The 17,157-nt window shown below is 36.4% G+C and overlaps 1 protein-coding gene across 1 annotated transcript in view; it reads right to left on the reverse strand.

The window, feature by feature from the left end:
* Window positions 1-17,157, reverse strand: part of LOC124613827 (titin) — a 524,266-nt gene that overhangs the window by 277,465 nt on the left and 229,644 nt on the right. Inside the window, exons 72-83 of the mRNA XM_047142550.1 lie at window positions 13,978-14,166; window positions 13,061-13,224; window positions 7,679-7,815; window positions 7,075-7,137; window positions 6,771-6,875; window positions 6,422-6,490; window positions 6,310-6,367; window positions 4,321-4,455; window positions 4,098-4,183; window positions 3,378-3,390; window positions 3,198-3,233; window positions 5-54 (exon numbers count right to left, since the gene is read on the reverse strand). Of these exons, the coding sequence (XP_046998506.1) occupies window positions 5-54; window positions 3,198-3,233; window positions 3,378-3,390; window positions 4,098-4,183; window positions 4,321-4,455; window positions 6,310-6,367; window positions 6,422-6,490; window positions 6,771-6,875; window positions 7,075-7,137; window positions 7,679-7,815; window positions 13,061-13,224; window positions 13,978-14,166 (1,105 nt within the window). The remainder of the gene's footprint in view (window positions 1-4; window positions 55-3,197; window positions 3,234-3,377; window positions 3,391-4,097; window positions 4,184-4,320; window positions 4,456-6,309; window positions 6,368-6,421; window positions 6,491-6,770; window positions 6,876-7,074; window positions 7,138-7,678; window positions 7,816-13,060; window positions 13,225-13,977; window positions 14,167-17,157) is intronic.

Raw genomic sequence — 17,157 nt, forward strand, 5'->3', positions numbered from 1 at the left:
TTACAACATTAGCTCCCTATCACTGCAGAGCAATGGGCAGAATTTGCTCATCATCTGGAAATGACTTCAGAATTTTTGTTTTTGGTTCTTTATTTCATCATGTATATTTTGTTTCTGAGTAGAAAGGCAATGAAATATTGCACTACAAGCATAAATAGTGCAGAAATGTCGGGTTCACAGCATGACTTGACAACATGTAGCAGTGGAGCTATTGTGGGCAATGTAAATCCTACATTTCATAATCCAGAAAGTCCCTGACATATTACGTGTGTGTGTGTGTGTGTGTGTGTGTGTGTGTGTGTGTGTGTGTTTGGGTGAGGCAAAAATTTATGAACTACAAAGAATACTACAGAAAAACAAAAAGATGTGAATTATTGAATTGCAGTCATCTACATCTGATTGATAAACTTTCACTATTTTCCTTTTATTACAGTTGAGGTACTTTCTCAGTGTATTCATATCTGTGTTACACACTTCTCTTGCCTCATTTGCGCCAGTGAACTAAATTATCTTTGATATTTTTAGGAATCAATATTTAACTACCCACTTTCGAATTTTGCTTAAGCAATTTACAGATTCAACAGCAGCTTTTTATCAATTTATACTGTCATATCAATGAAACATTTATGTGTATTGTTCGTATTACAGTTCTGTCAAGGTTATATGATGGTCAAAATATTAATCAGTTGTAATTTTAAAGAAAAACATTATCTATAAACTAAGATGAGTTTTGGGACACAAAGAAAAAATGGAAAAAAGCACTCACGACATTAATACGGCATGGATACCATAAGCCTATATAGTAACATGATGAGTTTTGGGAGCTTTGACAGTTAAATATAAATAGCAACTCTCACAAAAGTGGAAAATCCTGAATGAAAATCAACAGCTGCAAACGACACCTGAAATACAGGTGAATTAACATTTATCTTGGTTAGTTTTGGTGCACTATGATGTTTAAATGTCTGTCAACAGATGGCCTGATTAAAACCGCTGCTACATGACATGTGTTTGTGCAAGACTGATCACAGCATGTAATTTAACAATATTCCATGAGCAAAGAAACGAAAGTGATAATCCTGATGTAACCATGTAGCATATAAAATATTGCAAAAAACAATGTTAGTCATGATTTTAATCAATACAAGACATAGATTTATGTCATAAAGGGAGTATTGAATGTGTAATAGTAAAAGTCACTGTTTACAGCAAATCATTTGCGTTTCATAAAAGGAGAGTACATGAAGACCTTATAAAAGGAGGGTACATCAAGACTGTGGACACTCTGTCACCCCATAAGACAGCAATTATGATGAAAATCACAATACATTTTCAGAATAAACAATAGGTATTTCAGCACAGAAACACTATGAAATATGCTATCAAAGTCATTTCTGAGGCTTCCAGCATCAAACAAATACACTCAAAGTCTCTCTCCATCTCTTCCCATCCTATTAACTCATCTGTGACATATCTCTACTCTGTAGATTTCCTCTTCCTTCTATCCCCCCCCCCCCCCCCCAACCACCACTCATGCATGTCCTACATGAGATCTGCTACTTAAGTACATAAAGTTTATTTAGCATTTCCATGCTTTCTGTTTCATTCACTATTTAATGTTACACCTTTAATATCAGTGACAATCAAAAGAAAGACAAATATCATACAACAAATAAAACAGCTTTACGAGAATAGGAAAAAGAAATTGATGAAGTAACACAACAATGAATTTCAAAACAAAACCTAAGCAGGGTAATGGTTCCACACCAAAGATTTGTGACTATTTTTTAAATAAACAGAAAAATAATAATAAAATAAAAAGAGAAAAGTTGTGCTGTTCTGTATTCCGCAAAGGCAGATAAATGCAGATAATGAATATACTATTTAATTTGTTCCATATCCTCACAGTGCTCACTTAAAAATACAAATACATTCTCAAGATTTCCAAGCGAATAGCATACAGTTGTTGCTGTCATTAATTCCAAAGAAAATCCTGATATGTTTTTTATGAAATGAATTCATGTCCCACACTAAACTAGCTATGAGCTTGCTGAGTTAGAGATGCTGAGTAAGTCAGGGTGGTGTTGAAATACTTCTACCCAGGAATAAAATATAGGACAGCTTTCAGACATAAGAGGGGCGTTCAATAAGCAATGCAAGACATTTTTTTCTGAAAGCAAGTTGTTTTTATTCAGGAGACCAATACACCACATTATTCCCCACTCTTTTACCTACAAGACCCTATTTTTTCAACATAACCCCCATTTAATGTGATGACCTTACTGGGAGGTCCTGTATGCTCGATGGTATCACTCTACTGGTCAACGAACACAATGTCCTGCTGCATCAAAAATTATCACAATCAGCCTTGTAACATGCAAGTAACTCCATACAGATGATTGTTTGTCACTCTTTATGGTGTTCTCTTAGGCAGTGAGGAACCCAGCAGCCACACACCTTTGAATACCCTAACTGGCGGACAAGTATGTCAGCGCTACCAACAGAAACATCCAGTCTTGAAGTGAGATGTTTGACTGCAATCCATCGATCCCTTCAAATGAGAGTATCTGCATGTTTCAACATTGTGGGACACACAGCTGTGTGGTCGACCAGCACGCAAAAGATCGGACAGGTTTGCATGACCATGTTGTGATGATGACAGACACCTCATCCAATGACTCACCGTGTTTTTGTTCCCTGCCAGTAGTCCGTACCCATTCTGCAAGTGCCTATGAATATCTGCAATGCTATGGTTTTCCATCATAGGAAACTCAATAACAGCTCTCTGCTTGGAATGCAGCTCCATTACATACACCATTTTGAAGGCCATGTATGGTGCCACCATCTATCAGAACTTCATGAAACTATAGTGGCTAAAGTGGGAATATTTCATGATGTGAGAATATTCCGTGATGTCCCAAAACAAATTTCGTATGTTTTCAACCAAAATTGGCTGAGAAAAAAAATGTGCTGCTTATTGAACACCCATCATATTTGAGTGCCTTCAGACACTTGCAGCCAATTTTATAATATCATTGCTTTACCTAACTTTGATAATTTATCCTACAATTTGAATGAGGGAAAATCATGAGAAAATGTGGTAGTACCCATACTTTAAATTTCCAAGTGTTCCTACCAATAGTTTGCTAGTGTGAAATGAGGGATAAAAACAATGAAACTGAATTCAGTCAGCTAACGTGTCCTTCCCAATTAGCTTTAAAATAAATTTGTAGCTGAATATGAAGCATTTACTTGTAAAATTATCAAATTTGTCAGATTCTTCTACTCAAGTTCTCAAACCAACTATCATCAAATATAGGTATCAATTAATTGTGTCTTTCAGGCTGCAATAAAATGTGCTGATGGACATTCTCTACCATATCCTGGAGTCTGTAATCAATTAATATATGCAGTATCGTAGTGGGAAGAATACTTCTATATTTGTATTAATATTAATCTGCATAGATGCTAAGGAAACCACATGAGATTTTAGACACAAAAAATTTATTTAAATTTATACTTTCAAGAACCTTCAATATAATTCACATGAAAACTATGAGACACATATTACTGTCAGAAACAGTTATGACCCTGAGACAACTGACATTCAATGCATAAAAAGAAATTTTGCTATCAAGGCACATATTAAAGACTGACACTCTAGGATGGATATGGACACACACACACACACACACACACACACACACACACAGACACACACTTCAATGAGGAGCAGAATAGAAAATTCAACAAGAAAAAAGGTGAAAGAAAAAATTGCAAATGTAATAATGCTGCACGTCTCTAACTAAAAGAACTGAGTATGAATGAGGCATTCTATGTCTAAAAAAACAGAACTTAGACATGAGTTAAATTAAATTTCATGTGGTTTCCATAGCATGTAGTGTTCAAATGCTTAAAATGAATGATGGAGAAAATGAAAAGATTGACATTCCAAGTGTAATATAGTGGACAGCAAAAATCAAAATTATTTGACAAAATACAAAAAAAACTGTGTCAGCTGCAAACTGAACTTTCTTAATATTGTAAATAAAAAGCCTCTTTTGTATATGCAGCATTTGCATTATGCTGCAACATACATAAAAAGGTACAGATAATAAATGCCTGCTTGGCAGTGTTCATTCTTCTCAAAAACATGGAACATATCTTTACAAAAGGTTGCAGTCTGATAAATTCATTTATAATACCTACACTGCATTTGAATAAAATGCACAAAAACAGGAATGAATCACATGATGTTTCCGATTATGTTAACAATTAACTGACCATTTAGTGACAATAAAACACTAATCATGAACATACATTGTTAAGCACATAAAAACATAAAATTCCTGACATATGTATATCATTAGCTGCTTCTTCAAAATATCCTATTAGATAGAACTCCCCACTTTTTAAAAGTAAAATTTCAGTCTTGGAAACATTGGAGAATTGTTCCTAAGCAACAGTTTGTCATGTGTAACCCTTTCATAGTCATGAATAATGACGCAACATCCATGAACTTCTAATGTTTATAAATTCATAAAAATATCAAGTATCTCCATCAATTTAATAACATATGATCTCTTGACAGCATTACAGGAATGAATTAAACTCTGAAACAAAATGTAGTGGCACTGAAAAAGAATGCACAGCAGACTGTATTCTTATTTCATTGTTTTCCTGGAAAATGTATCAGCTGTAAGTTTTATCTCACTGCTTTTAAAGCAATAAGCTATCTACTTCTAGATAAAAATGCCCTTTTTATCATAGACAGTTTAAAAACTTGATATGTATCACAAATGTGAATCTCAAAAATAATCAGATTTCACATAAATCCTACTATTTAATGTTCTCTAAACATGTGTATTAGTGTTTTATGAATGTGATGAGCTTTGCACAAATGTCAGAATAAATCAGTGATACAAATGAATCCTTGCACATAAAAACTGCTAACTGAACAGCAATCATTATAGTCACTGTGTATCAAATCCTACAATACTACAAGAAATGCATTAAGTAATTGTCTGTGGTGCTGGCATCCACACACTAACATCAACCAAATAACAGATTATATGCAATTATAACTTCCATGTTATGTGACACACAGTCTGCTGAGCATTTCTGAAAACAGTCCACAGTTTCTGTCAAATGCATTTTATTTTGTATGTGAAAATATCAGAGTACTAGAATAAATTACATGCTGCTTCCTGAAGAAGTTAAAAAAGAACAACTTTTTCATTTGCTATTAATAAAAGTGCATAACACCTAAGTCTCCGACAAATATGTCACTCTTGGCAGTGCAGATGTATACATAAAAACAGCATTTTACGTAACACAAAGCAGAAGACTGGTAACAGTATGCAGCTGTTAGTGAAATTAGTCTTAAGTAAAGTGTGTTTAAGCTCTTCACAAAAAAAATCTCCATTCCTTAGAAATTTCTCTTTAACTAATGCTTCAGAATCTCCTTTCAGATGTACTGTTGATCAACTGATGACAGAACAGTCTTATCCAGTGAAGTTCGTCTTTTTAATTTGTTGTGTGTTTCAAGCGAAATAATCATTATAATAACTCATTCAGTCTAAGTGAGTTTTCGTTGCCAAAGAAACTGAAACCACAAAGAAACTGACAGCAATAAATATCATGTTAAGGCATGTTTAAAGTAACAAAATTTATAATGACCTGTACATATTTGTCCAAAGGCACAGCTGTTGACCAAAGATGGAGAAAATACTAAGCCAGAATTCACTGATCACAGGAAAAGACACAATTATTATTCAAAAGGAAAAGTAAACGTAGCTTACATTACTGAGTGTCATAGGTCTGAAAGCATTTCTCCATTTTATGTCTCTTGCTAAACAGTATTTCCCCCATGTACTAAATCCGTATTTAATGCCCTATCTGAGGACATCACTACTGTCCATTTGTGATTTCATTTCTCTGCTAACGAAAGGTGCACATATTTTAAACAATAATTTAAAATTATTTGAGACAGAAGAGAAAAATCTGCTTCCCTACCACTGAATAAAGAACAACTAGGCTGGAGCCAGTAGACACACAAATAAAAACTGCCTTAAGTTATGCCTGTTTCAGCAGTTGGTAAATATCCATTTCTGGTTCAAATAGTGATAATAATAATTCTTTCTCTCAGTTTTTATTCTGATTCTGTTTTATGCTTAATTTACGTATTTTCTTGTAATCCAATCGTTAGATGATGGCACAGATTGTTTGTGTGATCAGTTGACCAAGTAACTTGTTCATGAGCTAATGGTAGCTGTAAAATCAACAGCAGAGACTATCTGATAATAATACCAGTCTTGAGCATGTAATGCTTGAAAGATGCACTGCCTTCAAAAATTTCAAGTACTTTCTGAGAGACAAATATTCACACTGCAAGTAATGGCACATACAGACTGTTAGTCACCCAAGAGCTTGTTTTCTAGATGTATATGTATGTTGGGCACATTCAGGTCTGGAAGAAGTAATATGATCTCTAGCACAAGATAACATAGAAAAAGAAACAGACTACATAAGGAATGATCCAGGAACAAGGAGGGACTGAGTGCACAGCTAATGAAGGAAGGGCACTTGTAATAAGATGGTGAAACCATGTGCGATTGTTAGGAATATGATAATTGTAAATGGTATCTTATGAAAAGACTACAGTATTGCTCCTCATTTTATTGATAATTTACTTAGGTTTTACAAAACATATTATTTTTCACTATTCACACTCTCAAATGAGAATTTTTCATTTGGCAGTTATTATTAACAAGTCAGTTTGCAGCTGTGAACACAACAATTTTTGTAGCATTACACTTGGAACATATACAGAATTATAATTACATGTAAGCTTGAAATACATTTCAGTACACAACCTAAAAATAAGACATTCTAAATTACATAAGAACATGTAAGACCATTTTATATGATTCTGAGAAGTGAAAAAATATAATTCCAATACTTGGAAGTTTTATGAGAAACAAACATCAAAAATAATAAAAATCACTACAATTTGTATAAAATACTCTGACTAGATCTCTCATATGCATCTTAGGTGTCAAAAATTATACTAACAAATCATGACAAACAAGGATATACATATGAAGTTTCATGACTGGTTCAGTAACATTAAACACACTGAAATATGAGTAACACACACTCAGGAAACAACGAGTTAGCTGAAACTACTTGAGATATGTATATATTTTTAAAGCCTACATGAACATTTAAACCATTTCAATTTGAAGAGGGCTAATAGCTTCTGACGAAAAATGCACAAGCAGCATCAGTAATTTGGAATGATATCACAAAAAATGTTTTAAAGAAATATCTGATTGAGCTGCTGGAGAAAAAAAAGGAAATGAACACAGAAAATGTTAGACATTCCTCTTCTTTTAATCATGAAATGGTTATAATAAAACATAAAAAGTGGACAGCTGAAGATATTCCTAAAACAGAAGGCACTTGCAGGTAAATGTATACCCTTTTGCAAGTGTAGGCACATACATGCATATGCTTATGTGCCATCTGTATGAAACTTATGTAGCAACAGTGAGCACTTTTTTATCTACTCCCTGGTAGGTTTTATTATATATGAAAAGTATAAAGCATTTCATAATGCAATGAGCTGAACCATGTAATTGATATTCTCACTCTCAAATATAATGCTCTGTTTCAATTCTTACTTTTGACGATCAGCTTAGCAGATGACTCAACCTGCCCAGCAGAGTTAGTTGCCCTGCATGTAAAAGTTCCTGAATCCTCCTCGTATGTTGTAGTGATGAGCAGCACTCTGTTGTCGCCATCCTGTATCATCTAAACATAAAAAAATTGAAGATTTAAAAGTCAGTTTCCAGGAGGGCAGCAACACGTTTATGTTAGTAAAATACATACAGAACAAAGTGCTATAGTGTTAATTGCTGTAAATGTTCTGTATGCTATCTTGGGAGTTGAAATAGCACCCTTGTGACAGATTCCAGCCATTACCAATCTATCAGATAAACATGAAAGTTTTATAATGTGTCTCTCTACCAAAAATTATCTGTCAGATAAAAATAAAAGTAATATAATGTGCCTTACTTCTGAAAGGGCCAAAATGAACCACATTGTAGTTGTCATAAAATTTAAGTGCTCCACCCATAGCCAACAATTTATGAACTGTACAGTCACTCTTTCTGTAGTATATATTATGTTCAGAACTATGAAATGTACAGATTCTTATTTGAACAATATATATGAAAAGGTTAGGTTGCTACTTGGCACATACAGGACATATAGGAGGCATTAGACAGACTCTTGTTTGTACCGTTAAGAGATTTAGTTGATAACATACAATTTTAAATTACAGAAGGATTAATGTGCTATGGGTTTCATGGTTCCATATTATGCCTGGGTTCCTCATTAGACAGAGAGGCTTTCTATGTCACAAATAATCTCATCGGTTCTGTTCCTCTCTAATACACATTTCATTTCTTTTGTCTTATTTTCTCTTGGCACCATTTATACTCATCTTTGGCTCCACAGTTTTAGTTCTCACACTTTATGCCAAAGTCAGTGGCTGTGGAATATTAGTTTCTTAGCACCATTACCTTCTCCACCACTGCCCCCCCCCCCCCCCCCTCCCTCTTCCTTGCTTTTTATGGTCTACAACCTTGTTATAAATAAGTTAGTACGCATAATGATGTCCTTGTGAGCAACCACTTGCATGAATATTTGTTTGTTGAAATTTTTGATTCTTCAATCAGCAACAGTTATATAGATTTCACTTATCTCAATTACTAGTCTCACTACAGGTGCATGTCCTCAAAAACACCCAATTTTTATTCCGGCTGATTAACATGTGACACTATTAACTTCTAGTAAATGTCCCTGAAACTATCACTTTCCTTTTGAGAATAGCGTGACATTACGAAAGGATATGTGTTCATTTTAGATATAATTCTAAGGATATTGTCTCACCCAAAATCTCCTGTCAGATAATACTAAACATTACAGTTATGAAAAATGTTTTTAACTCTGACAATTTAACAAATGTGAAAATGTCAAAAAGATGTGAAATTTTTCAAAATAATTCTGCGTGTCTGTGACCTGGGAGTGGACCAGTTTTCATGAAGCTTATGCAGTTTGACCAACTACTGCATGAGAACATCTGGACCTCAGTCACTGGCCTCTGTTCCAGAAAATTTCATGTGACCCACAAATGCAGCCTCTTTCACAATGTCAGCCTGGAGCAGCTGTTCAATTTAATGGATTACATGTATGAGACAGCCAAAATTCCCTCAGACTTCAAGAAGAATATAATAATTCCAATCCCAAAGAAAGCAGGTGTTGACAGATGTGAAAATTACTGAACTATCAGTTTAATAAGTCACAGCTGCAAAATACTAACGCAAATTCTTTGCAGACGAATGGAAAAACTGGTAGAAGCCAATCATGGGGAAGATCAGTTTGGATTCCGTAGAAATGTTGGAACATGTGAGGCAATACTGACCCTACGACTTATCTTAGAAGAAAGATTAAGGAAAGGCAAACCTACGTTTCTTGCATTTATAGACTTAGAGAAAGCTTTTCACAATGTTGAGTGGAATACTTTCTTTCAAATTCTGAAGGTGGCAGGGGTAAAATACAGGGAGCGAAAGGCTATTTACAATTTGTACAGAAACCAATGGCACTTATGAGAGTCAAGGGACATGAAAGGGAAGCAGTGGTTGGGAAGGGAGTGAGACAGGGTTGTAGCCTCTCCCCAATGCTATTCAATCTGTATATTGAGCAAGCAGTAAAGGAAACAAAAGAAAAGTTCAGAGTAGGTATTAAAATCAATGTAAAAGAAATAAAAACTTTGAGGTTCGCCGATGACATTGTAATTCTGTCAGAGGCAGCAAAGGACTTGGAAGAGCATTTGAACAGAATGGACAGTGTCTTGAAAAGAGGGTATAAGATGAACATCAACAAAAACAAAACATGGACGATAAATAGTTTGGACAAGAAGAGAATAGAAGCTTTCAAAATGTGGTGCTACACAAGAATGCTGAAGATTAGATGGGTAGACCACATAACTAATGAGGAAGTATTGATTAGGATTGGGGAGAAGAGAAGTTTTTGGTACAACTTGACTAGAAGAAGGGATCGGTTGGTAGGACATGTTATGAGGCATCAAGGAATCACCAGTTTAGTACTGGAGGGCAGTGTGGAGGGTAAAAATTGTAGAGGGAGACCAAGAGATGAATACACTAAGCAGATTCAGAAGGATGTAGGTTGCAGTAGGTACTGGGAGATGAAGAAGCTTGCACAGGATAGAGTAGCATGGAAAGCTGCATCAAACCAGTCTCAGGACGACTGAAGACCACAACAACACAACAACAACAGTTGATGGTTGTCCATATTCACAACTGAAGATATAGTTCATGTATTTCATAACAGCTGTAGTCGCCACAATGTTTGTTCCTTTGGACATGGATGCTTGTCTGAAGGAACATTGCATCATAATTTGGAAAACAGAGGCACTGTAATATCGTAGCTCAAGAAAGATACTAGCACAATTTAAATTATGAATGCAGGTCCAAGGACATGCATGAATAGTTCAGGCAATAACAGCACTGCCTGTGAAAGGTAAGAGTATGGATCCCAGAACTGCACATAGTTTTAACCTGTCAGAAAGTTCTATAGCAGAGGATGTTCTGCTGCAAAATGAAAGGTTCAGTCTGAGAAGAGAGCAAAGCAATATGATAAAAACTGTTATTTAGATATGATGTAAAACAGTTAGCCATGGTCAAGATATTAAAGAAAGAATGGACAAGTGGGAAATCAACAATTTAGTTAGTCACCTTTCTTTGCTGAAGAGTCATGGACAACTTTCCAACACTGTTTGCAAATTTTATATTTCCCAGCTCTTTCCTCTCTTTTCTGGACGCAAGGGCCTCTGGCTATAAAAGGTTATTGTTTCTGAGAATTTCTGTTTCTGAACATATTGAATGGCACCTTCTGATTAAAAATGAAACACATTAAATTAAACAGTATGAACAGAATAATCTCAGCCCTACTTGTGTGCAGTTTTTAATCAAGAGAAGCAGAAATATGTTGAAGAGTACTGTGTACTCAAAATCCTTCTGAATATGTTTTCCATACAATATGAATAGCTTTTGATTTCATACTGAGGTGTAATATTTCATATGCCAGTAGTTATAGTAATAGAATCATATCCGTAACACACATTTCCTACATAGTTTTGCTTTACTATTAAAAAGGCTTGTATTATGACTTGTTAAATGATACCAAATGCACATCTTCATGAGTGTTTGTTTCACAAAAATATGTTTCTCAGCTCCAGATCTTTTATTATCACAGAGAGGACATTAAGGATGTCTTTGATTGAACCACATTGATTCAGAATTGAACTGTGTTGCAATAACGGATAGTCATTATTTAATGAGGTTAGCTCATACCCAGTTAAGGCTGATAAAGCACTAATAAAAATCATTGTTGTATTGTAATTGAGAATGTTGTGCCCAGCACTATGTTCTGCTGCTGGGTGGTCGACTCTGCTCTTGGATACAGACAGGCAGTGGTCATTCATTCAACGGAACAGCTGCTCATGTGAAATGCTATGCAGAAGTTACAGCAAAACTGGTAAATGATATGACTGCTTCCACAGCTGGTCTTGCCTTTGACAGGATAGGAAAGGCATTGACAGAAGTGGAGTGGGCTGTATTGGGTGGACATATTGGACAGGCCTCGCACTTGTGTTTTCCACAGGAATAATGTGGTTAGGGTTTTCGAATAGGTGTGGCATGAATGTGGACTAGAATATTTCATACATTGGGTGGGCAGTGGAAAATAATTTTGAAGGAGTAGGTAGGTTGCGGGTACAACATTCCTCAAAGGACTGGCAAAGGATATGGTGAAGTTTTTCCAGTTCATGATGATACTGAGTGGCAGCTGAGGGAAGGGAGGATGGGGGGTGAGCTGCTCCTTCACAGCTGGTTCCTGTGGGGGGGGGGGGGGGGGGGGGGGGGGGTTGTGGATTAGATAAAGTACAGATATTGTATACAAAATCCCTCAGGAACCAGCTGCAAAGGAGCACTCCTCCTCACAAACCTAACAATATCACTGACTGGAACAACTTAACTGTAACATAAGCCAGGGCTTTGACTACTTATCACTGTGCTTGGAAATGATGAACATCTTACCAACAATCCTTCCCACCCCTTCCAAAGTGAACTTGTTCTCATAACACATCTTTCGATTCTGTACCCACTTGGCCTGAACCTTTGCTAGTTCATGCCCCACATCCATCTCCATCCCTGCCTCATGACACTCAGCTTCATTGATCTTGCACTCACATCCTCCTGTCCACAGTCTGCCTCTTAATGAATCCTACCTCACATTCCCAATCTGTTCCTCCGTACCGCCACGTGCTGTCTATGCCCCCCCCCCCCCCCCCCAAAGCAGCCAGAACAACCTCACCGGTTCCACATTCCCATCCCCCTTCCCCAACTGTTGTTCCTGCTTGCTGCTATCTTCCTACCTTTTCCCACTCCAGCCAACACAAGCCCTCAATCCTAGTTGAGCTGACAACACAGTGAGACAGGACAATGTAGCCATGCACATATGTGTACTCTACAGCTCTGAACAAGAAATCATCCAAGAGCTGGCAAATTTCCCAGTCTCATTTATGTGTCTATCAACAGTTCAATGCCTAAACTATTTGATGACTCATTACATTTATAGCTTCCATCTTTTATAATGTCAGATTGGATCCAAACTGTGACCAGTAGAGTATTTCCTTCATGCTCTTCACTTTGGAATGCATGTCATAGGATGTTGGGCTACAGAATAGTTATGCACAAAATAGTTAACAACAAAAATTTTTTGCTGTACATCTAGTTTTGTTTATAAGCTGACTCACAGAACTACAAAAACAAAACTCCTTTTTAGGGAAATTTGGCTGTACTCCACCCTGACCTATTACAGAAAATAATCTCTTGTGTATAATATCACAACAACTAAAAGTATGAAGTCAATGAGAAGAAACTTTTAAATGAATGATATAACTTCAACTTACTTGAAAATCTGCCGACTGTGGTATGAGAACTCCTTCACGGAACCACTGTATAGTTGGCACTGGTTTTCCTGTTACTTTTGTCCTGAACTGTGCTGAGCTTCCCTCTGGTACAGTGACATCTCGCAGTGGTGTAATGGTAGGCATGACTTCTTGTGAGTCAGGAGCTGAAGTAATATGAAAATTAGTTCATGTTAGATGAAACTATACTATTTATTTTTAAATAATAAGTCTATAAATAAAATAGAAAGAAACATTCCACATGGGAATAATATATTAAAAACAAAGATTCCATGACTTACCAAACGGAAAAGCGCTGGTAGATAGGCACAATAAAAAACACACAAACACACACACAAAATTTCAAGCTTTCGCAACCCCCGGTTGCTTCGTCAGGAAAGAGGGAAGGAGAGGGAAAGATGAAAGGATGTGGGTTTTAAGGGAGAGGGTAAGGAGTCATTCCAATCCCGGGAGCGGAAAGACTTACCTTAGGAGGAAAAAAGGACAGGTATACACTCGCACACACACAGATATCCATCCACACATATACAGACACAAGCAGACATATTTAAAGGCAAAGAGTTTGCCTTTAAATATGTCTGCTTGTGTCTGTGTATGTGTGGATGGATATGTGTATGTGTGCGAGTGTATACCTGTCCTTTTTTCCTCCTAAGGTAAGTCTTTCCGCTCCCGGGATTGGAATGACTCCTTACCCTCTCCCTTAAAACCCACATCCTTTCATCTTTCCCTCTCCTTCCCTCTTTCCTGACGAAGCAACCGGGGGTTGCGAAAGCTTGAAATTTTGTGTGTGTGTTTGTGTGTTTTTTTATTGTGCCTATCTACCAGCGCTTTCCCGTTTGGTAAGTCATGGAATCTTTGTTTTTAATATAAATAATAAGTCTGTAATTTATGTTACATACCTTGAACTTTCAGCTGTGCGGAGAGAGTTACAGATCCAACAGGGTTAGAAGCAATACATTTATAGGTACCCTCATCTTCAGGGAAAGCTTCTGATATCTTCAGAGTGTATATGTCATTATCTTTATGCATCTGGAAGTATTTTGATGGCTTAATGACAGTGTCAGCCTTTTGCCACTTTATCTGTGGAGCTGAAAGGGAAAACAGAAAACACACATTACAGTTTTAATTATTTTTATTACTTGCCACCTGCAAGTGAAAAGCAGCAGTGCATTTTAATGATGCATGATATGAAATGAATTGTTATGGTGACATCTTGATCAAATAGTCATTTATTTGTCATCATCCTCTACGATTCAGAGCATTCACCATCATCAGAATTGGTGGCAATTCAAAATAACAAAAAAGCACAAAGTATTTACATGAAACTCATAAATCAAAAATGGAAAGTTAATTTAATGGACACAATAACCTCCACCAAGTTAAAAAAAAATTAAGAATGCAGCTTGATGGAGGCAATCGCACAGGAATGAGATACAAAATACATTCTGTGGACAGTGTTCCACAGTATAAAATGATGTCCACCCTACACAGAAAACAAGTACTATGTGGCTTAGAGTGAACTGAGAACATGAACATTAGATTAACATCCATTCACTTAATGTTGGTTGCAAATGAAATTCACCCTAAACAAAATGCTATTAATGGCTATAAAAGACACATCAGTATTAAATAAAGCAAAAAAATCATGACCTTAGCAGAAATGAGGCACCAAAGGTGTAGGTGAAGAAATACGATTGCGAACCAAAATGTACAACTACAAAGTAACCAATCAGAGAACAATACAAACAGTTGCTCATAAACTACTAATTGACTATAAAAAAAGACATTTTTGTCAATATGTAAAACGGGTAGAGAATTAAGTAATCACATATACGGAATGAACAATGCATCATACGAGGCATGTTTTTTAGGTAAGTACCGTTTCGAAATTAAAAAAAGACGTGCGAAGATATCTCAATAATTTTATTTTTACATGAAAGCCTGTACCTTAATCTACACACTGACGCCATTACAGTCTGTTTCTTCCTTGTTTAGGTTGTGTACTTAGTGTTTAAAATGCCTCCGATAATCGTGAGTCCTACCGACTGTGAAGTACAGGCTGTTATAAGATTTCTTTGTGCTAAAGGTCTAAAAGCAATCGATATTCATCGTGAGATCTGTGCAGTTCACGGAGAAAACATTATGAGTGATGGAATGGTAAGAAAGTGGGTGAGAGCATTTAAAGATGGCCGCACAAATGTACATGATGAACAACGGAGTGGGCACCCTTCGGTCGTTAATTAAAGTTTGGTGCAGGAAGTGGACAATAAGGTGAGAGAAAACAGATGCTTTACAATTTCCTCCTTGCGGGATGTCTTTCCTAATGTTTCTCATAGTGTTTTGTGTGGCATTGTGACCGAGCACTTGAATTACCGAAAATTGTGCATGCGTTGGGTACCGAAAATGTTGACGGATGTGCACAAAACCAAACATTTAGACTTTCCTTGAGCGGTACCACAAGGACGGTGATGATTTCTTAAGTTATGGGCAACGAAACATGGATGATCTATGTCACACCAGAATCAAAGCAACAGTCCATGGAAGCTGAGCAAGGGCATCATTTTGCTGCAAGACAATGCCTGTCTGCATGTGGCAAACCAGACCAAAGATCTCATCACACCTTTTCAGTGGGAAACTCTAGATCATCCTCCATACAGCCCCGATCTTGCGCCCAGGAACTACCATCTGTTCCTGCACTAAAAGAAACACCTGGGCAGTCAGCATCTTCAAGACGATGACGAAGTCAAAACAGTGGTGATGCAGTGGTTAACAAGTCAGGCAGCAGACTTCTATGAGGAGAGTATTCACAAACTGGTAGAACGTTATGACAAGTGCCCCAATATTGACGAAAATTATGTAAAAAAGTAGATTAAGGTACAGGCTTTCACGTAAAACTAAAATTATTGAGATACCTTAGCAGGTCTTTTTTTTAATTTCAAAATGGTACTTACTTAAAAAACGCACCTCGTAGAGTCTTACCCTGAAGTGCTTAAGGTGATGACAAATAAATTATCATCCAATGAAGACCATAACGTGATTATTTAAGTAACATATTTGTTGTATTAAAGTTATGAATCAATACTATGAACATAAAAAACCATAATCATGCTATCCCATGCTCCTAACACTCCACCAACATCTGCTAATCATCAACACAGGAGCGCTCTGCACCAACAGCATCACCATCATTTTTTAAAACATTACCATCACCATTTAAAACATTATCTCTTACCAAATGAATCATTTCCTCTTGCATGACTTCAAATGAGAAATATTTACTCCAGAATCCCTTCCACCACACCCATTATGATATTCACCTGTCTGAGCAACCCATAAAATATCAGTTTGCCTTATCCCTCTTTCATTCTCAACACCTTTAGCCATTGGTCACCTTTCTGTGAATGACTGATATAATAGCAGTCCCATACATGAACCAGTACATACTAATCCAGTACTATCACAGGCATGCTCCATTTCATTACAGATTGACACATTTGTGAAAACAGCAACATCATCTATCAACTTTATGATATCACAGCACAACATTCTATGTGAACATGGCCAATCACTAACTGCCCTCCCCCTTTCATGAATGTTTGCAACAAAACTCCACACAAGAGTGAACATGACCAACCGTACAACCCCGCCATCCTGCCTCAGTTTGAATAAAAGTACTGTACTGTTTCTTGTTCGAGTTTCACTTCCATGTAAAGCAATATTTTAGACAAATACTTTCAGAGAAGACATCACAATACTGAAATTTATACACAATGTTAGTATATACCTCTGTCTCAGTACGGTAGAGATTTTCCTGCTGTTGGAAGTCAGCATTTTATATCCTCTTAATTTCTGACATTATCACAGATACTTTTACGTAAACTAAACATAACACCACTCGTTGAGTACTTTTACTCAACTATTCATAGGCACATCAGGACCCTAAATTCTGCCATTATTAAGTACAACTTGTGATTCACTTTTTCTGGTTGGCTCTCTGAGGGATGACATTTGCCTAAAATACAGAATTAGAGCCAATGCTTTGAAATACATTGTCAATAAATTCATGATTTGTGACTGAA

This window comes from Schistocerca americana, chromosome 4 (assembly GCF_021461395.2).
Source record: "Schistocerca americana isolate TAMUIC-IGC-003095 chromosome 4, iqSchAmer2.1, whole genome shotgun sequence".
Classification (NCBI taxonomy): domain Eukaryota; kingdom Metazoa; phylum Arthropoda; class Insecta; order Orthoptera; family Acrididae; genus Schistocerca; species Schistocerca americana.